This window comes from Myripristis murdjan, chromosome 12 (assembly GCF_902150065.1).
Source record: "Myripristis murdjan chromosome 12, fMyrMur1.1, whole genome shotgun sequence".
NCBI lineage: Eukaryota > Metazoa > Chordata > Actinopteri > Holocentriformes > Holocentridae > Myripristis > Myripristis murdjan.
The window spans coordinates 28999581-29022615 of NC_043991.1; the positions used below are offsets into that span (position 1 = coordinate 28999581).

At 41.7% G+C, this 23035-nt stretch overlaps 1 protein-coding gene and 1 long non-coding RNA gene across 2 annotated transcripts in view; one reads left to right on the forward strand and one right to left on the reverse strand.

Annotated features, from left to right (window-relative positions):
- nsmfa (NMDA receptor synaptonuclear signaling and neuronal migration factor a) overlaps positions 1 to 23035 on the reverse strand; it is a 70275-nt gene that overhangs the window by 28947 nt on the left and 18293 nt on the right. Inside the window, exons 3-7 of the mRNA XM_030066103.1 lie at positions 21773 to 22795; positions 20827 to 20893; positions 18919 to 18924; positions 5104 to 5156; positions 1895 to 1984 (exon numbers count right to left, since the gene is read on the reverse strand). Coding sequence (XP_029921963.1) covers positions 1895 to 1984; positions 5104 to 5156; positions 18919 to 18924; positions 20827 to 20893; positions 21773 to 22795 — 1239 coding nt within the window. The remainder of the gene's footprint in view (positions 1 to 1894; positions 1985 to 5103; positions 5157 to 18918; positions 18925 to 20826; positions 20894 to 21772; positions 22796 to 23035) is intronic.
- On the forward strand, positions 1912 to 8116 carry LOC115369488 (uncharacterized). Its single transcript, XR_003929166.1, has 3 exons — positions 1912 to 1993; positions 6652 to 6696; positions 7982 to 8116. It is a non-coding gene; the product is annotated as an uncharacterized LOC115369488 (long non-coding RNA).

The window sequence follows — 23035 nt, forward strand, 5'->3', positions numbered from 1 at the left end:
TTTATTTTCTGCTCGGACTTACTATTATTGAGAAGAAAGCATTTCTTTGACCACTACTTTTAGGTGATTTTTCACAGAAGCAGCACTGTCACTCATGCTGTGTGCTTCATAGAGCCTCATTTCTGGCTCCGCCCACACAAGCCCCGGTGGTACAGTGGATAGTGTCTCTGCCTGCCATGCAGGAGACCAGGGTTCAACTCCCCGCCTGGGCAAGAACCACAACACTACACAACCCACAAACAGCATAGGGCTGGCGCTTTACACATGTCTAGGCGCTCGCAAGGCAAGCACATCAAAGTTTCTTCAGAAACTTTATAAAGTCTAGTTTTTATTATAGTTTATTATTCCACTCTTTTTTCGGCGCGCTACTCCTCCTACAGCTTTGGTTTTAGGCCCCCACAATGAATTGGGAAAATGTGCGGCCCCATTGGGAGAAGTGTGCTATTACTTTTATAAGGAATCCGACCCACGGAATTCTCAAAATTCCAATTTTCCTGAAAATTCTGGCCATCCGAAATGAATGGCCAAAACTTCAGAAGGCTCCAGGGCCCAGAGCTTTGGACCTGCGTCCACGCACCAAATACGAAAAATGTGCATCTTGTGGAGAAGAAGAGGTGTGTCAATTTTCAAACCGATCGGACCTTGCAATTTCTCATAATTCAATTTTAAAATCGCGATTTTGCCCTCATAGAAAAAGAATGGGAAATCGGCAGACACTCATGCATTTTCAAAGCCTCACAGCTCCCTCATTCTTTGGCCCACAGACTCCATTCAAAGCTTTAATGACTCAGCAGATGTTCAACTTTATATGTGTCATCTTCAATTTTTCATGTCTGCTTTAGTTTGCCATAAAACACAGTTTAAGTTTGGAGTTATTTTTGAGCCGCCTCTGACTTTTGAATGAGTGTGTATTGCGTGAGCTAGAGTGGCATTCTTGAGGGCTAGAGTGGAGCAGCCCTGAAAATTCGCCTAAAACTTTTGTCTTTAACTTGCTCTCCTGGCCACAATTTTCACTCCACATGCATAATTTTTTGGAAAGTAGTAGGACAACTAGTTGTGCTTTGAAAAATGTAAATACAAAAGCAAAGTAGCTTCAACTTTTTAAACTGTGACCCTTAACGAGGCAGGAGTGCCAGCTCTCTCCCCCATAGACTCCCATTATATCTGGAATGCAAAGTCTCGGGAGAGAAGCAGAATGACACACTTTTCCAACTCGCTCTAAGGTGGGCATTTTTGGGAGTTGAAAAATAATTTTGACACAGTTTGAAAGCCCAAAGCCTTGCCTTTCTCATGATACCTTTTATTTTCTGCTCGGACTTACTATCATTGATGAAAAAGCATTTGTTTGACCACTACTTTTAGGTGATTTTTCACAGAAGCAGCACTGTCACTCATGCTGTGTGCTTCATAGAGCCTCATTTCTGGCTCCGCCCACACAAGCCCCAGTGGCTCAGTGGATAGTGTCTCTGCCTGCCATGCAGGAGACCAGGGTTCAACTCCCCGCCTGGGCAAGAGCCACAACACTACACAGCCCACAAACAGCACAGGGCTGGTGATTTAGCACATGTCCAGGCGGTCGCAAGGCAAGCACATCAAAGTTTCTTCAGAAACTTTATAAAGTCTAGTTGTCATTATTATTACAATTAAAAAGACATAAAAAATCAAAAAGCCCCTTTGACTGCCATATACTCTACTCTATTTATTACTCACCACTGCCCCCAATGTCTGTACTGCACTCTTTTTTTCCATCTCACAGCAGTCAATGGCTGTGGTCTACATACACTATCATATTTGATGTGTCTTTTTGTACAAAACTCTGTATGTCTGCAATTGCATGTGTGTGTGTGAGTGTGTGTGTGTGTGCGTGCAGGTGTGTGAGTCTGTGTGAACTCACTGTCTCTGGGCTCATGAGGACAGTCAGTCTTGACAGGGGTGGGGTCACTCCAGGAGCGGCTGAAACTCTTCGATCTACGCTCGGCAAACGCTAGTGCAGGTGAGGAGAGATTGTCACACACACACACACTCACACCGTACACACTGACAGGCACACACATCGGCTGTGACCTATATACACCCACCACCCATAACACACTAGTGCAAAGGCAAATGCAAGCGCAAAGGCACATAAATACACACACACACACACACACAACACCCCAGCCCTATGCCCCCAACACACACACTCACTGACAAATAAATACAAGTATAGCTATAATTACAAATAAATGTGCACATACAGTTACTCATACGCACACACACTAGAGAATCCACGAAAATGAGCTCTATTTCTGTCCTCCCATGCTTTTCAAAGATTAAAATTTAATGTTTAGCAGCATCTGAGGCACCTGAATGCTCATTACATTCTGTATTATCATCAGCATGAATTTAGAGAGACTAGCCTCGGATTTGGTTTCCCTGTGACTTGTTGATTAAACCCACTCGGCTTTGAACAGCAATCAGTGTGCTCTTGGAATATTTATAGACTCATCAAAAGCGTTTGACACTGTTAATCATAACATTACACTATACTATTCTTTCATGTGCAGCCTCACAGTTGGCGCCACAATTATATTCCTGACAGGCAACAATTTGTAGTCGTTACTGGACGGACATCAGATACAGCAATGATCATATTACTGTGACCAGCCATGATGAAAAACACAACACTCCACTGTGGACGGCACCGTTTACATGTGTTCACTCTGGGGACTCTTGTCATCAAAGAAAACATTTATTACTTATAGAATTCAGTTTCGATCTGATATTATACATAATTTATGTCTTCTGACAATGAAAAAGAAAAGTGTTTTCTAATGCTTTGAAATTGTATTTAAATTTAGGCTGAGCTACTAAAGCTGGCTGCGAAAAATTCTGAGAGAAAATGGCAGCAAGCAGTAGCAACACCACATAAAGTCATGTCTGGCATTGTTTTGACCTTGAAGATGGCGATGTTAAAAGTCTTCAGTTCAAGCTGAAGGAAATACTGGACTGACAGAATTTATTCCAGCTAAAGCAAATTATTCCTGATTGAATTAAAGAACTGTACAATGTTCACAGCAAGGACATTTTTCAAACCAAAACCACATATCTATAGTTCCATTACAGAGAACCAAGTTATGAGAGTTTTTCTGGTTGTCATGATTGCTAAAACCAGTAGTACAAAAACCACATATGTTTTTTTTGCCACAATGTGGATACGTATCATCAAAAAGCAGTGATTTTGTTCATGCAAGGCACCTTTTAACACCCTGTTACAAAGTGACTCGTACAGTACAACACTAGAGGTGTGGGGGGAAAAAAATCAATTAAGCATCAAAATTCTTTTTTTTTTTTTTTTTTTTTTTTTTAAATTTTTAAATCAATTCTTTTAATTCCAGAGTAAAGATGCTGGTATATGAAACGAGATGACCTACGGGATCCATACCAAGTCATCTTAGGTTGTCAACAAGCAGCCAAAATATTGCTCAAAAGTTAGGCTAAATTTTGCCTATTTTCAAAGAGGTCTCTTGACCTCTGACCTCCAGATATATGTAGATATCTATTTGCAGACATGCCCACCTTCTGCTAATCCCATGCAGTTTGGGCCCCAAAGCCTGCAGTCCACATGTGTTCTTGTGGCCTGTTGTAAAATGGTGTGTGTGTGCAGACTGGGGCCTAAACAGTCTTGGAGCTGCATCAGTTGGCTTTGACTGGAAAGCTGAGACTCTTGTGGATTCAATGAGCCACATTTGATTCATGTGGGATGATGTTGGCCCCCACAGTAGCCATTTCATTTTATTGAGACCATTTTTTTCAAACTTGACACCTCTGTATAAAATGTGACCTTTAAGATAATCATAGCCTCGTGAAACTTTTCAACCACAAACTAGAGACCTAGTGCAGAGGATGTACGGCTTTGCAAGGTATGCTGACAACAAGGGGGAGTTTCTGAGCAATTCCCAGAAAAGAGGATCATTCAAAAAACAAAAATCGCAATAAATTGTAATACCAAATCGTGATACTTGTAAATTCACAATACTTAAGAATCTCAATACATATCAAATCTGCACCCGAGTGTTGTCATGGTATCGACTCAGGAGATAAACATGTAATCCCAGCCCTATACAACACCAGACAAGCCAACATCCTGCAGCTTCACAGATTCAAACACAACTTGATGTGTTGCTTCTCCACTGGAAACAGAAGATCTCAGCTGGAACACTTCTACTTCACTGCTACTCAATCTGGATCCAATCCTAATCCTTACCAAACAAGCTATCAAATCATTGGTTTTTCTAGAGGTTCTCCATAGATTCCTTGATTCCAATCCTAATTGTTTTGTGTTTTGCCTCAGGAAATGGTTACAAATGTACACACACACACACACACACACACACACACACACACACACACACACACACAAGCTTGCCCACCATAACAAACACACTAGCTTATTGATTGATGCATCAGGGCTATTTGATTTGATTTTGATGTGCTGTGGCATTTTGTAGCTCTCATTTCCCACCATGTTGTGTTTTAATGTCATTTTGCTGTTGTTTTATTTATTTGTTAATTTCTTTGTTTGGACATCATCTGGGATTTCTTTCTTTGACTCATCTTGACAAACTGCTAATTTGTTCTGTTAACACTGTGTATTTGATATATATATTTTTTTGTCTCTTCACCTATGTTTTTCAAAATTGCACAAATATAACAAAAATTTAAAAAAAAAAAAACATATTCCAAGCAGTGCAGCAGGAATTTGCATAAGACACCTACAGCTTTGCATACATACACATGCACACGTACATGTGCACACACATACACACACATGCACAAACACATACAGCTGGCTAATCAGACACACGCTGGCGCACATATAATCTTAAAATGGTGCTCAAATAATGCAATGCAGCACTTATACAGTAAACACCAGGAAAGTAGCAGCATATGATACCACACACTTGCACACACACACACACACACACACACACACACACACAAACACACATAAAGAAAACAGAAAAAAGATGACGATGGGGGGTGAACAACAAGACAATAACTTTGAACAAACACACACACCACACACACACACACACACACACACACACATCTCTGACTCACTCTGTGCTTTCATTCTCCTGCTGCCCACCATCCGAAGATGTTTCCGGAAGTTCCTGTGGGTAGAGAAATCAAAGCGGAGGAAGGACAACAGAGGAAAAAACCAAAGCGTGAGAAAAAGACGGTACAGGGGAAAGAGAGAGGGGGTGGGCAGGAAGTAAGAAAGTGAGGCAAGTGTTTAGCCACAAGTGTCCTCATAAAAGAGAGCCTGATAACAATATATATGAGATAATGATAAATGTGCACATTTCCCAAGGTAATTCTGGCCATGCATTTCCTGGTTAATGCTGCAATCAGATTACATGATATTTCTATCAGAGACAATGGTCTAATCATGTCAGATTAGGCATTTATACCAATATAAATTCTCTGCATGGTGTCTTTCACGATCTAGTGCAACTAGTGCAACGGCCATAATTGATTGTGGAGGGAGCGTCAGATAATTAGCAATATGAAAATCAAGTACATATGTCATGCTGTCACACTAGTCAACAAAAGCCAAAAAAAACACGACTTGCTGACATGCTAGACGTTACGCTGGGCCGTCCAGGATTACAAATTTCAGTTCTTGGAACGTGTCATAATCCAGTGGTTCTCAAACTTTTTTCAATAATGTAACCTCTATTTTTTTTTTCAGCCAAGACAACAACAACAACCTGATACTGAGGAGATTTTATTGTCTCTGTCTCCGCTTCTTTTTCTCTTTTTTCTCCTTATTTTCATCCGTGACGCTGCTACGTTTCAAACACTAATCTATTTTCTGTTGGTTTTTTTGTGTTGTTTTGTTTTGTTTTGTTTTTGTCTCGGCTTCCCAGCAGATTTAAACCACCACCACACACATTTGACACCTTCAGGAAACCCCGAGGGAAAACTGAATATAAAATGTAGTACACTGACATTTTTTATTGATCTTATTATAAGATAGGTGAATTCTTTTTTAAATTATGCATGACTAATGACTAAACTTGTTTAATTTAGCATTTTGAAAATAAAATCTCACGTAACCCGTGCAGTACTCCAACATACCCGTGGTGGTTCTCACATGGGGGTTCACGTATCCCCATTTGTCATATCCTACTGCATTTTCTTACTTCATTTACATATTTCATATTCAGCCACAATGCTGGGAATCTGACAGCCATGACAAAATTGTGTGAGAATCAGGCTGAATTAGTGTAATCGGATCGCATCATGAGGTTGAAGTCTTCATCTAAACTGTGAGGTGTGGGAGACTCATTCATGCAACAAAAGGCAAATACAAGTCCTTTTTTTTTTACGATGCCTGCATTTAACCTTCATCACTCGGTGAGGACAGAGAGCATCTGAGGACATTTTTTCCCTTTTTTTTTTTTTTTTTTCAAACTGGCTTGTTTGTCGTATAAGCATATACCTGTTTTTACTCTCTTATTCATTTATTTAATCAGATGCTGGAAAGAAAACAAAACATTATTTTTATGAGTTATTCCACTTTTTTTTACTACTTACATTTATTTATGTTTACCTCTAGTGCGCTGATAAGAGGTTGCTCTTTTATTTTGCTATTCTATGTAGATGCAGTTCGGCCAAAAATTGATGCCTGACTGATTATAAATTATGGTGAGTACACAGAGTTATATTGCTCATTTCCATCCATGTGTTTAAAAGATGAATGTATGCAAAACATGCCTCATGCCTCATTTACATTTTTTGAATGTGGTTTTTAATTAATCTAGCATAGCAAATTTTCATGATAAAGCCAATGAGCTGTTAATAAAAGCATGCCACAGCTGATATCCTAATCTGATTAAATTCCTCAAAAGTACACAACAGTAATTTTGGACAATGCACAGAGCCTCACTTTGCCGTGAATACTGTTTGCCACTTACATTCAACAGGAAATGTGTACAGGATTTACCATGTGAAATGTCTACATTCACCAGTTGTGTGGTAAATGAACACATTTTTGTTATAGATAGATAGATAGATAGATAGATAGATAGATAGATATTCACCATATGCAATTCATTCACCTCTTGGGCTGGATGTTCAGAGTTAAAGAGGAAAACAATGCGACCCAATTTTTGACTTATGGAACCAATAAATCTGAGAATCCCCCGGGTGTGATGGTGACTCACTGAACTGGGTCACATGTTGTGGGTTCACATGTGGTCCCTTCACTCCTACCACAAAGTAAATTTTACATTAAAAATAATAAATAAAAAACTTGCTCTGGCCCTGTCATCGAATGGAATTATCAGCAACAAAGAATCAGTGTTTTTGTCCCTGATTGGCTGCCCACTACTTACATTATATCCTTCACAAGTGCCCTAGATACAACAACCTTTTATTCTTCTGTGCCCCCTCGTGTGTCTCACCAGTGCACAGTGTTGCTACACCAAGTTACCAGTCGTCTGATGATTGATGATAATGATGATGTGGTCAGCTCTGCATGTGTCCTCACACACACACACACACACACACACATACATATATATATATATATATATATATATATGTATGTATGTATGTATGTATGTATGTGTGTGTGTGGGGGATGCAGATCTGTATAGAAATACAAAAACATAAAGAGTGTGAGAAAAGCCAGAGAGAGTCTCTAGAGGCCCCTTGTCCTCATTTGCTTCTACAAATCATGAGGATGAATAGAGATCTAAAAACAGGGGTAGAGGGGTTCAGGATGGCATCATGTTCCCCTAAATCATTCATTGGCCAACATAATTTAAAGCAAGCTCCTTCCTTATATCCATGAATGAAAAACAATACATATGCAGTAATTATTCCTCCAGTTATGTAATGCACACTGACAAACAATTTCGCTCCTAAACATTATTGGCCAGTTAATGACTGAAGGGAACACGTTGCCATCCTGTACATTTTTTTTCAGACGGAGTGCGGATCCAAAAGTCCTACCAGCAGAACAACAAGGAGAAGCCCTGCTGTTCGCCATCAGTCGAGGAAAATGAGAAAACCATCTAAAGAGAATCTGCAGACTATGTTGGGATGGGACATCAACATGGAGATCACAGCATCTCAGGCACATTTGAATAACCATTCTTCTCGGAACAAGTGAAATAAACTGCTCCTATCTACATACACTTATGTGACCTTAAGCTCTGTTCTCAGCTGCAAAGAAAACAGATTTGTGCAGAAGCTGAAAGCAAGCCAAAGGGTAACAGGAGGGACAGTTGTAGGTTTTAGAGAGTTCGAGTTAGAGATATGCATAAATAGGACATATGGTGTCACATGTGGAGGAGCAGGAGGAACCAAATTTAGAAGACAGGAAGGTAAGCAGGCTTTAAGAGTAGCAGTGTTTAATGACTAAACCACAAATACAAGAACACTAGAGGCACAGAGAGCACTAGGATGACACACACAATGAACCGACAAAGATAGACCTGAAAACCAGACTGAGGCTACGTTTACACGTACACGGGTATTTTTAAAAACGGAGATATTTCCCTTCGTTTGTGCCCTTCGTTTACACGCAAACGGCGAATTCGCCTCTGAAAACGATTCTTTCTAAAAACTCCGGCCAAAGTGGAGATTTAGGAAAACTCCTGTTTCGCGTTTGCATGTAAACTGAGAAAAACGGAGAAATACAGAGTTTCAGGCAGCCGACGTCACATTATGCGCCAAAAGTGCGCGCAGTGTTTACATTTGGCTATGGTGATCATAGACATGATATACGTATATTATGTCTATAATGGTGATGATCATGGATGCATTCACAGTAGCAGTCGCATTTCTGTCCATATGTTTGCATTTTCAAATACAGCAGCTTTTTTATATCGAGGAGCAGAGATGAATGAGGGCTCGGAGGTCAGTCTCCTCCCTCCAATACAAAGAGCCAGTCAGCGGCACCGCCAGCATCGCTTGGGTCCGACCTGGGCAGACTGCTGTCAGGTTTGGCTTCTGATTGGCTTGCATGGTTTTCTCCTTCTTCCTACACCACCGCCCATAGGCTTGGGGTAGTTATGATGGCGCTCGACGGCGTATTTATGCGGGTTGATGAAAACGAAAACTTTTTTTGAAAACGATGCCGTGTGCACGCTGTTATTTTGGAAAACGGAGGGAGGGAAATATTCGTTTCTCAAAATACCCGACTACGTGTAAACGTAGCCTTAAATACTCTAGGAACCAATTAGGAAACAAGACACACCAGGGGAAGGGGCTGCAACACCACACTGGAGAACACAGAGGAGAGGCCGAGGGAAGCACTAGGAGGGATCAGAACAATCAGAGCTGATACACAACTCAGGACAGGTGTGGGAAGTGGGAGGGGCATAGAAGGCTGAGTAACAAGACCCAGGTGAAAACACTGGTGAGTGACACGGCAGGGCAAAGGAAACTACACCCAACACACGGAACACAACCACAGTCCAAAAACACAAGTCAAAACACAGCACTGTGACATATGGTGCTTTTCTAGGAACAGTCAGAGAGTGACAGTGTGGTCTAGGCTGGGCGGAGAGGCAGTACAACAGGTTATGTAATGTACCAGCCTTAACTTGTTCTTAGGGGTTGTTTTTCTTTGCTCTATAAGATAATCACATTTTCATCTAGAATCATTCCACCTACTGTAATAAAATAGAAATTATTGTACTATTTTTGTGTCGCATTACTCAGTTAAAGTAAAGGTGGCGTGAAAGGTGACTACAGACAGTGAGCAGAGCTGCTGTGGGGTGGATGACGTTCATTTCAGCAAAATTATTACACACAGCCCAACTCTTAATAAATGTTCTCTTCAGTGCTGCCTTAAGCATGAAAACATAGCCCAATCAGTGGCATTCCCAGGGAAAAGTCCGCACGAGACTTTAAAAACACTACTGTTAAGAATATAGGTCGGCAGGAATTAGTGGCGCAAGTGCAGCCATTAACATTCTGCTGCCTGCGCCTTTCTGCCTTTAGGGAACAAGGGCACTGTACACGAGTCCTGCTCCTGACATCCCAGGTGATGTATTTGGGCCCTAAGGCAGAGAAGTAGGCCCTCCTCCATCCATCTTACTTCCCCTATCTCCTTACAGAGAAGGAAACTAAAATATGTAATTTCTCCTTATAAATACTTTTATTGTCATTACTGGGTGTCAAAAACATTGTAAAACTGCAAGAATCTGAGGTCCTTTTTCTGCAGAGAGAGAGGCCTGATGGCTGATTTCTCCTGAATCAGATCGGTGGTTTTGCCGGGGAGGGACTAGAACGCTTCCTCCACATGTAAGAATGAGGGCACAGAATGCCAATTTTACGCTGTTGCCGGAAATAAAACTACCATTATACCAAGGATTGTTTTACCGCTCTAACGTTTTATCAGAAAGGTGGGAGCTGGCAAAGAGCTTCTATCGAATAAATGAGGCTGTGCTCTTCTTTGCTAGTGATGGCATCAGTAATGGACTTTCTCACATCAACCCTGCAACTACAAGCCTCCAAAGTCTAAGATTTTAGAAAGTGAGTTCCACAGTGATCTTAGTTATGAAACCAATTGCTGACGTATTGTTGCAGAGCTCTAGACTCATCGCTATTTCATTTCCAATAAGTGGGATATTTTCACTTTGCTGGGCAGTTGGTTGGTCTTACCAGGGACTATACATTATCATTACCCTGCAAAGGGAAATAAAGCCCACCCAGTGCTGCTAGAACGTATTACTGTAGAAATCGCAGCCCCTAAAACTGCATTTCAGCTGGGCTTACCATCCCCTCAAATAATGAATTAGGTGTTGATTTGGTGGTGGCATGTTTATTCTTTTCAGGGCAGAAAGAAAAGCAACATTGAACAAGTGGTTTAACTAAACATGTACAGTATTGTGTTTACCCTTCATAAGGTTTGTAGCACAGCAGAGTGCTATAGGCCCCTGATACAGTAAAACGCATACACATAGGTGTCATGCTTGTATAACTGCACAGTTCATTAATCTGAAGATGCTTTAAGGACTCCAATTTATTCCTAAGGATTTATATTGGCCAGTGGGTCTGGTTATTGTCATGTCAGCCATTGACACCCTGGCTATGGAAATCTGTCAGGCTGAGTTGTTGTAGGAAGAACAAGATTCAGTGTGCAATGCCAAGCACTGAAGTTCACTGCACTTGGCTAATTAATGTGCCAATTAAACACTCAGTTTCATATCATGTACAAACACATTCTTTATGTCTCACAACTGAACTCTAAATATGTTGTAATAAACAGGGAGCATACTGTAACTCAGTGCATAATCAAAGAGAGCCAGAGTAAACTCATCCTTTTGAGTAAATGTCTGAAAAACCATCTTTCGACTTGGCTTCAGAAAGACCTCCCTTCTCTGATCCCCCTGTCCTTTTATCCCACAGAGGAGGTGCGGAGAGTTAATGAGATGAGAGAAAGAGTGAGAGAATCCACTTTCACCCGTTGAGAAAGTCTGACACTATCTCCCTGTACCTCACTCCAGCCCCCTCTCTCTTTTCTCTCTTGCCATTCTTTTGTTTTTATCTAGTTTAATATCTGTGCCTCATTTTCTCTCCTTTTCATTTCTACATTTCATTTAATCTGCTTGCCCTTGCTCTACTCCAGGCCCTCCTACTGTAATTGCTGCTTTGGATTTCCTACACTGTATATTTTATGACGTGGTATTTCAAAATGAGATATTCTCCATTTGAATAAGTGACACCTTCCATTATATGACTATTAACATTAGTGAAGCCTATACACATTTGCATCTTGGGCTAGACACCCAAAGTTAATTAACGACTTATTTATTCATAATAATTTGATTTGGATTTCAGATTTGAATATCTGATGTATATCTGTATGATTGCAATTTGCCAGGGGGATGGCAGGGATTTACCTCCCCTCCGGTCTACACATCCACCCTCTGCTGAATTATTTTTATCTTTGGTGGGCACAGAAATGTATCCCCCTCATCGTGGTTTATGCTGCCTCACCCACAGACCATATAAAATATCTAAAATAAAATGGGCTATTAAAAACTCTATGCCACAACGTGAGAACAGTCTGTAGTGCAAAAACAATAAAACCAGAAGTGGACTTGACAGTGAGTGACAGTAGAGATGGCAGCGCATCCAGGCTCCATGATGATGCAGTAGACTGTACACTGAGCTGAATTAAACAGTGACTTGTTGCTATGTCTATCCACAGCACCGTAATGAGCACTGGGGAATTTAATTCTGGCATCTTGGCATTTAACATTTGGTTTTGTTGTAAATGATCACATCTTCTGTGTCTGGATGAGGGAAAGACAAGGCATGAACTTGACATCGCATGGCTGAGTGAAAATGTCACGCTACTTAAATGACTTTGAAAGACTAAAATAGATACCAATATGTTTTGGGACACTGTGGTTCTGATGAATTTTCTAAAATAAAAACGTCCAAAAACTTTTTTTTTTTTTTCACAAACACCCTGCAGTAACTGTGTGTTTTAACTGTCTGTTTTACCATAATGCCACATTTCTGCCACATATAATGAGCAATTAATATAATCGTATCTGATCTTGGGCAAAATACAGCGATTTAAACCGCACAAACATCAATGTTGCCATGAAATTTATTGGACACAGAACACAGACTGTGAGTAAGAACGGTAAAAATACCACATTTGGAATTGTTCCTGCATAATCTCTCCGAGTACGCAGCTGCTGTGTGCGCCACCTGTGGAGTGTGAGCAGAGGTACCACCTTCACACGTCAAGTTTCCCGTTGATTCATACCGATCTTTTGTAGATTGTTGCTTGCCATCTTTTTCACCCTTAATACATACGCCCCCAGGTTTTCTGCTCTCGCCCATTACAGTCTCAGTCAAGTAGTTGTTGGATCTTGATATGGATCTTGTTAATCCGGACGATGTCCAGGTCAATATGACTCTCTTTGATCTTGGCTCTCTCAGAAGGAAGAAGGAGTGCATAAGGTTTGGAGTTGTTCCCAAGGGCCCTTACAAAACAGATGCACCATCCAGGGTTTGAACAAGTAACCAAGCCTTACACATGCCGGTCTTTCTATTTGTGTGCAACTAAGAGTGTTGTGCTCTTTTTCAGCAACATGCTGCTTCAGACTTTATTTTAGGAGCTGTTAGGTTCCACTGGAGCACTTGATGCTACCATGTCTTGCCTTGCAGTTTCTAGTAAATTTTGGAGGGACAGCACTACCTCCCTCACCCAGATTTTCCAGACAGATCTGGGCATTTGGGATACAGTACTACTGTCACCCACGTTCTACCCTACAAATTGTTTGTGCTCACATCCCATCTCTGTGTTTTGCTCCCTCCTCTCCCTCTTCCCATTATCTTTCTTCATCACTGCCAGAATTTCCAAGGAAAAAGAAAAGCTGCTATCAGTAATCAAAACAGTGTATTTCAGCATTGTTTTCCAAAATGAGAAGGTAGGAAGAATAGTGATGCAGACATGGCATACAGTGCTTAAAAGTTGCCAATTTTCAGCTAGTCTGCATTAATGGATTTGGTTTTGTGATAATAAGACAAGGCACATATCAACACACACACTGATATCACTACTGGTGTAGCTATGTAACGTATATCTTTACCTCCTTTCTCTCATGACTTTGCCTTTCTCTGATAAAGTCTACAGCAGAAAGCACACTTCTCTTTCTTATCACCCTCTCCTACATGCCCTTTTGCTCAGCCAAGGTTCACTCCTTGCCCTGACACCATCTTGACTCTAATATTTTATGCACCCCCCTCTTCATGTCTTCTTTCCTAAAGTATGCCCCGACAGAAAGCTTTGCACTATTGCTGCTCCATCAACCAGTCCACTTTGTGTCACAGCAACTGTCTGCTGCAGCAGCCAGGTATTCTGGGACACATCTATCTGTGCTCTAGCCATCTGACAGGACCGTCACATCTGTCCACCAATACTGACTGGTAGAACACAGCAGGAGTCATCTGCAAGAGGATGAGGCAGGATCTTCTGTCGCGATCATTACTTAATGAAAACAACACTTGCCGAAGAGCAGGATTACTACTTGAGGATAATCATTTCTGTAGTGTTCTGTGTATGATGCGTTTTGTTCTTTGTTCTTGCTGTGCCTTGAGGTAGAACTGACCTTCTGGTAAATAACAGCCCTTTGCTCCAAAGAGGCAAAAATGGCTTAAAATATTTTGGCTGAGCCATTATTTTTAAATAGAGTGGTAACATTCAGCGCAGTGGGTAGGTGGGGGATTATACCTGCTAAAAATAAAGAAATGTATCGTTATGACTGACAATTCCAGGTAGAAGTATGGGGGAAAATAAAGCTTTACTGTACTTCCAAGCCTCTCTCGATGATATAATCACACATGTACATAGAATAGTAGAGGTAAGCTGCAAATACAATTTTTATTAAATCCTAGTAGAAATGAAAAAAATCTGCATGTCTATGGGCCATGACAGTAGTTTAAAATTTTAAAGCAGGATCACTATTATTTTTCAAGCAGTTTTTTTGTGCAAAAATGGTAAAATATATAACATTTTCCATTGTTTTAAATTATTGAAATGATATGACCCAAGACTTTAACTCCAAGTATTTTTTTTTTCTTGTGTGCTAATTTTGATCAGCAACATGGTGCATTACAGAGTGTATAATAAAGTGACACTGCAGATGGATGACACAGAGATGTCACAGGAAAGGAGATGTATGGCACGGTGTCACATTCACCATCTGCCCTTGTGCCACAGAGCATCTGGCCCTTAGCGGGCTGTTTTAGTTGCTTTGGTACTATAATTGTTACTGGTGTCACTGTGCAGCAGAATTTGACTCCCGATGTCAAATACTGTTTGTGAGTACCTACATTTACAAAATGTGTCTTTCTTCTTGTCCAAAACGGTTTTTGAATAATTAGGGGACGCTATCAACATGTACCCTGCTTTGTGAGGGGACAACTATATTAGAGACAAACCTATGGGACTGATTACTTTGGCTACACACTTGTGTACAATGTACTTGTCCTTGTCCTTTACCAAATAAATAAATATTTAAAAAAAAAAAAAAAAAAAAAAAAAAAAACAGCCTTGGGCTTTACAGAACAATCCAAACCATGAACACATGGTCTGGTCAGAACCTTGCAGCTAATGAAATCTCTTATTTTTCATATAACAATCCTTCAACTCAACTTCCAAAACTTTTACAAAACTGTTCTCTTATTGTATGAATTTATAATTGAAAAAAAAAAAAAGACCCAACCTAGGAATGACTTAGGAGAACTTAAGGGGGAAATTACACTGCTGGCTCATCATGTTTTTCTGACCACCCAACACTGTACTGTTCTGATCTTTTCAGTGCTATCTAAGGACAAAAATCTGATTAAACAATGTTTCTTTTTTTATATATATATAACAGAAAAAACATATTTATTTATTCATTTACTATGAGTGAGAAATCATATTTGACTAGCAGTCCAAATGTTGCTTAACAAATCACATGCTGTCATTTTTGAGTGCTGCAGACCTCCTTGCACTTCCAAGTGCCATGTTCCAACTCTCTCACTTGCTTAGTTGGAGGAGACGTGGCTGCAAAAAAGTGTGAACAAAGCTGGTCTGTTGCATTGGAAACGATTGCAAACTATAGCACCATGGCAAAGCACATTCGGGCAGGAACACTCCGTACCTCTGAATGACTTCGGCCGTTTCCAGCTCCCTCTCTCTCCTTTTTCTCTCCACAAATCCCCGGAAAGCCCTGCCAGGACGTGGCACAGTATTAAAGGGATGAGAAAGGGAGAATGTTGGCTTAGCATGGGGTAGAACAGTGCAGGGAGGCTGATGCCAGGCCCTTTAGCTGCAGGGTTTGGTTGGCTCTGAGCAACTCTGTTGTAGCGGGTAGGGCGCAGCTAGCTTTGACTACTGACCAAAAAGTAAATTCAAGCCACCAGCTCAAATCTGATTTCTGTTCACCGGTGTGAGACAGTCTACACTCCACATACACTACATGGACAAAAGTATTTGGGCCACCTACACATTACCCCTACAGGAGCTTTTACGACATCGTATTCTAAATCCATAGGCATTAATATGGAGTAGGTCCCCCCTTTGCAGCTAGAACAGCTTCCTCTCTTCTGGGAAGGCTTTCTACCAGATTTTGGAGTGTGTCTGTGGGAATTTTTGCCCGTTCATCAAGAAGAGCATTTGTGAGGTCAGACACTGATGTTGGATCAGAGGACCTGGCTCACAATCTACGTTCTAGTTCATCCCAAAGGTGTTGGATGGGGTTGAGGTCAGGGCTCTGTGTGGGCCAGTTCTTCCACATCAAACTCAGCCAGCCATGCCTTTATGGAGCTGCTTTGTGCACTGAGGCTCAGTCATGCTGGGACAGAAAAGGGCCTTCCTTCCCCAAACTGGTCCTACAAAGCTGGAAGCAGAGACTTGTCCAAAATGTCTTGGTGAGCTGAAGCATTAAGATTTCCCTTCAATGGAACTGAGGGGCCGAGGCCGAGCCCAGAAAAACCAGCCCACAGTGTTATCCCTCCTCCAGCAAACTGCACAGTCGGCACAATGCAGTCAGACAGGGAACGTTCTCCTGGCGTTCACCAAACCCAGACTCGTCCATCAGACCGCCAGATAGAGGAGCGTGATTGGTCACTCCATAGAACACATTTCCACCGCTCCAGAGTCCAGTGGTGGCGTGCTTTACACCGCTCCATCTGATGGTTGACATTGTGCTTGGTGATGTAAGGCTTGCGTGCGGCTGCTCAGCCATGGAAACCCATGCCATGAAGCTCCCGGCGCTCAGTTTCTGTGCTGATGTTGATGCCAGAGGAGGTTTGGAGCTCTGCAGTTACTGAGTCAGCAGAACGTTGGCCACTTTTACGCACTATGAGCCTCAGCGCTCAGCGACCCTGCTCTGTGACTTTACGTGGTGCTGCCACCTGGTGGCAGAGTTGCTGTGGTTCCTAAACACTTCCACTTTGCAATAATACCACTTACAGATGATAGTGGAATATCTAGGAGGGAAAAAACTTCACCAACTGACTTGTTGCATTGGTAGCATCCTGTTACATTACTAATACAGCAGCATGCTGGATTTTATACACCTGTGACAATGGGACTGAATGAAACACCTGAATTCGATGATTAAGAGCTGTGGCCCAATACTTCTGTCCATATAGTGCACGATGTCAAGCATCTTGCATATGACGGGTTTGTGTTTTTGGTCTTGCAACATGACCAGAAATTCTTAATTATTATTTTGCTGCTGTCAGGTGAAAACCTTGTATCTCCAAAAAGCCTTTAATGAAATTTTCAGATCAAAAAAATCATCCTTGTTTAGCTTGGTTTAGCTTTAGCTTTGTGGCCATGCAATTTTAGGTTTATCCAATTGGTTTTGAAAGGATTTCATAAGAACAAGAGTTACACGATTTTACAATGCTATAGAGGACTATGCGAACCACAATTTCAGTTTAAATAAGAAAATACCCAAAATTGGAGCTACATGGTTTTCATCCAGCAGCAGTTGTTGGAAGACATCTGAATAAATCCCTTGCATTTACACTGTGATTTGAGCTTGTAGTTAAAGGTTAATTAGATCAACATAGCATTGGGGAACTTGAAAAGGTCTGGGTTTAAAGCAGTTTGGGTTAGTTTGGTTTAGTTAGGCAGGGTGGGGGGAATGCAGTGCAAAATGTCATTGGCTTAGCTTGGCTGATTTAGTTGTAATTCATTATGCTCATAATTCATTACCATTGTCACTGTTAGCATTAATCTGACTACTAAGCCTAGTTCTGAGCTACAGGCTAAGAGAAGAAGGAAGGATCTGAGGGTCGTTAGCTAGTAGCATACAACACATTTTCAGTGGAAATTTATTCACCTATTAAAATTATTGACTATAAAACTAAAAATGCATGTGCACGAGTACCACATTTAAGTGTCAGACCCCTGTAATGACACTGACTACCCACCTCTCTTGTTAAAATAGAATTAATGGTGAAATAGTTGGAGCAGATGGACTTATAAATATCAGCAAATATCAGCATATAATTACCAGCAAATATATTACAATTCTCTCCAAAACATTGAAAATGGTAAGCTTCTAAATGTTGTTAAAGTAAGCTTGCGCATATTCAGTGATAGAAAAGCAATAGCCATGGAGCAGGATTGGGCAGCGAAGGTGCCACTGAAAACTTAAATGGCCAAAGTCTACTCTATGTGTTGCTCTGTCCTAAGCTATGATTGGTGCCAAAGTAACGGAGCTCCGGGGTGGATTAGCACAGGGTTTAGCCGTACAGACAGAGCTTAGGCCAGTCAACACACACAGCACACACCATTTCTGTGACTTCAGTTTAGCAGAATAACTTTGTTGCAGTGGATTACCACGGGACTTTATCTCTGCTGTTGCATGAAAATCTTATAACTCCAATTTTCTTTTTTCCCCTTTGCCTTTTGAACTTGAATGGGAAAAACTGGTCATTTGTGTTGAGTAGCTTTCAGGACCAAGAGCCATGAAAACCCATTCAAAGCTACTGTGTAATTTCAAAGACCCATATTACAAATAAATATTACTGGATAAATATTTTTTGGATATGGGATTTTCCTCCAAATACAGCACTGCACTTGCTGTTTGTTTCTGAGCAAGTTTCACATTGATGGTTGAAACTTCCACCCCAACCCCCTCACCTTCAACCTACACACACACACACACACACACACACAGACAGATACACCGGTGTTAGCTCTATGCTCTATGTCTCTGTATGCTTCCTGGATCTGCTTCGTTATGATCGGTTTGTTTTCAGCTGTAACTTCAAACACCCAGCCCAAGGATGAAAGTTAAATGTTAGACATCAAAGGTTAAGGAACGGCAGTTAAGGAGAGAGAGGTGCAAGAAAAAAAAAATGCAGGCAGGAGACGATACTCACGATATCCTGTTGAGCGTCCCAAGATTAATTAGCATGCAATAAGAAAGGAGAAGAAACACATAATTTAGGCACCAGTAAGCAGTAAGTGGAGAAGAGACAGAGAGGAAAAACACTGAGAGGGTTGACAAAGACATAAACAGTCTCTGCAGTCCCTGTTTGACCTCCATGAATAAAGTCAACTTGTAATGCCACATGACAAATGCTACCGCTCATTTAGAGCTCATTTAATGGGCTGAGGGAACATCCAGTTTCATATATTGACTGAGTATGACTTTGTACACAGTCTAATGAGCATCTGATAAAATGTGAAGGAATAAAAGGTGAGACGCAGAGACAACAAAAGCACAAAGGATTGTTTTTAAAAAGGCAGTACAAAGGCAGTGAAAATTAGGCAGAAACAGATTGCAAGAAATTGGAAAAAAAAAAAAAAAGAAAGGCTTTGAATTTGGATGCATTCGTAAACAGACCAAGGTGTTCACTGAGACATAGCCTCAGGTCACACACACACACACACCTACCATATGCACACATACTGCTGCTCTCTTAAGTCACTTTACAGAAGAACTTCACTCATAAACTATAGATTTTGTATTTTTACTCACACCTGAGTTGCCCTCTGTATCTGACATAATTTAATTGCATGCCTCACGGAGAACAAAGGTCCCAAACACCATTTCTGTTCAAATGGAAAAGACTGGCAATCTCCACAAACAACTGCAAAAAGGATAAAAAAACACAAACAAACAAACAAAAAATCTGTACCAAATTCTAAAACTTATTGTGCAACATAATTCAAGCCTTGACTTTCCATTTGTGTGCTCAGTATGCGCCAAACCAATGTAATTATGGTGAAATATTGTTGAATAAGCCACTTTGTGGAAGGTCAATGAACCAACCAGAGGCAGATCTTCAGTTAGCTGGACCTACAGGCCAGCTGCACACATGTGGCGGTGAATGAGGCATTTTCCTGAAAAAAGTTTATGTGGTACCGTTTTACCTCAATGACACTGGTTTCAAGACATGCTGAACATACAAATGGAGCACTGACACTTGCACTATGCTGCATGAAGATTCTGAGAATCTGGAACAGACATTTTCATATCTTTTTTCTCTGCTGTTTGTCAACATTGCCAACTTGTAAATTTGCTCTCTGTGAGGCATGAGGCTCTGAAACCAAGTCAATATCAGAAATTCAAGTCATCCTATTGGGTGTGTAAATGATACAAAAAATAATTGGTTTGTTTAGTTTTTATCACGCTTTCCACAATGTAAACACATTCAAAAGTTTCTAATGACTCTCTGTTGTCAGTATCACCATTTCTCCTGGTCCCTTTCCATCCATTTCCATTCATTCAAAATTTCCAATCCATTTCTATTTGTTTTCTAGTCTTTGTCCAAAATAATGGTACGGAAGTGTAATTCCATTCATTCAAAATTTCCAATCCATTCCTATTCATTTTCAAGTCTTTGTCCAAACTAACAGTCCTGAAGTATAAACTAACTACAGCAATTTGGAAATCAATTAAATATTTTTTTCTGGCTCCTAACTGTTTTGATGGCCTAATTTGCTATTTAAGCTACCAGTAACTATCAATAGAGGACTCATTTTTTTTCCCAGGCACTATGTATAACATCACCAATTAGTAATTAACTTCAAACTGTCATTGCTCTGCATCATCCACATCATCTTCAGATATCAAAATAAACAGACACCTTTTATTCAGAATTGTCTACTCCATTAAAATATTTCAAGCTGAAAACCATGTATAGTGCAGCTAAGATATACCAGAATTAGATATTCCTTTTACTGTGGCTTTCAACACACCTGCATCCTTTCAGGCAATACATGCACTCTGGCTGTGACTGTGTTTGTACGTGTTTAGTGCAATTGTGTGTTTGGACACTCACGCCTGCATAGTTGTTGTGGCAGTCTGAAAGCTGAACATATTTTCTTTGGGGAACCAGTTATTGTCCTCTGCAGAGAGAGAGAAAGATATTGATTGCAAGTTAAAGTCCGTGTTAAAACAAAAGGTGTATATGTATTGTCAAAGGTCATCATGAATAAAGTAGGAATATGAGAGCACAAAACCAGCGACAGCACCACCACTCCACAGTCCACCACTCCACAAAGGGAGAGAGGGAGACACACAGGGAGAGACAGCAGATGAGAGAGACGAAGAGTCAGAAATACAGACCACCACGTCACATCCAACATCAAACCCTCACCAATCCCCACCAGACCTAGAAGAAATACATTTGAAAAACTTTCCAAATAGTTCAACCAATAGTATTGCAATTGTATTTTAGTACATCCAACCTTTTTTGTTCATCTTTTTAGATATGTACTAATATTTTCAACTGCATCCTTAAAAAGTCTAATTCACCCCCATGAAGAAGACAACTTACTAAAATGAAATAATAACTGTAAAACATGCTAATTTTTCCAAATAGTAGCTTGTGAAATAAAGTAGTTTGTTACTTGTTTTTCAGTGAGGTGCCTCTTTAATTTCCCAGACTAATGGAGAAGTGAGTTTAAATGAATCCTGTGTATTGGAAACTCATTCACAAACTAAATATTTTACATCAGAAGATAATGATGAGGCAAAAGAACAGCAGATGCTGCTGTCAAAATGACAAAAGCAAAAAATTAAACACTACAAGCTGTAAACTCATTGCCCCATGTTTACTCTATAAGAGTAAACATGTACATATTTTTTTCCTCAAGTACTTGAAAATATTCAAATGGTATTTCAACCTTGGTCTGGACCCGCACCCGCCCACAGCACATTAGAAACAAACTCCCCTGTTTGGATTGCAGTGCCTCTCCCTTTCTCTGTGTCCTCCGCCCTCTCACCTCTCTCCAGCCCAGTCACCCGGTCCACACTCCACATCCGCTCTAGGCGTCGGTGCTGCTTGCCTGCCTCACGGGACGTGCTCTCCAGGTCCAGGGAGCCCTGGCTGCGTGAGGGGGCGCCGCTGCACGAGTCACAGGCCAGGCCACTACACTCCGGCTCCCCTTTCGCCCCCTCGCCCCAGCTTCGGATGTTGTGGGCGCTAACGGAGGACTGCAGCGGGGGTTGGGACAGATGGTGGTGGGCGTGATGGTGGGAGCCGTGATGGCCGTGGGACCCACTGACAGATACAGCATGCTGGTGCTGGTTGTTGCTGCTGCCGCCACTGCTGCTTCCGCTGGCACCACTCTTGCCACTGCTGCCACCACCGCTGCTGCTGCTGCCTGCTCCGCTACTCGAGGACGCACCGGTGCCAGAGACGGAGTGGTGGTGGTTGCTGTGGTGATGGTTGCTGTGGTGGTGGCCGCCGCCACAGCCGCTGCTTCCACGGCCACTGCTGGCTTGGTGGTACTGGGTCGGAGAGGATGAGGTGGAGGTAGGGGAAGTTGAGGGCTGGATCAGCGTGGTCTGGAGGTGTGGATCGCCGCTGCCTGAGCCGCCACCTCTGCTCCTGGATCCAACGGCTCCGCTCCCTGACCTCTCCTTCAGGACATCCAGTTCTACACTCTCCTTGCTCTCCCGGCCGCCGCTCATCAGCATGCCGTGCTGGGTGGTGATGGTGTAGACGCGGGCAGGCTGCAGGGTGCACTCGACGCACTTCTGCTGGTCTTCCTCCGCAGAGAAGCTGCGCTCCAAGGACAGCCGGGCTGGCTTGGTGGTGACAGTGATAGAGGGGGGAGGTGGCTGCAGCAAGCCCAGCGCGGGTTTCACGAGACTGGGCTCCGGGTCGGCCTCCAAGCCCTTGGTGTTGCTGGTGCTGGAGTGGTGATCGGAGAAGGGATGCAAGTGGTTGTTGTTGTTTGGGCCAATGGTGCCGCTTGGTGACTCCGGGTCTGGACCCACCAATGTTTCACACAGGAGGTGAGCTGGGGACAGAGGAGGGAGAGAGAGAGAGAGAGAAACAGAGAGTATTAAAGGACGACAGACAGAAGTGCTAAAGTACATGAGAAACAGGAAGAAGAGGAGCAAAGTAGAAGATGACGCAGATTAACGTATCACTCTTTCTTCTGTTACCAGCTGCTATGATAAAAGGCTAATAACCGCAGCCTGGCAATTCAGCAGAGGATAAGGTCAGGTGGTGGAGGAGTGAAGGAGGGATTAAACAC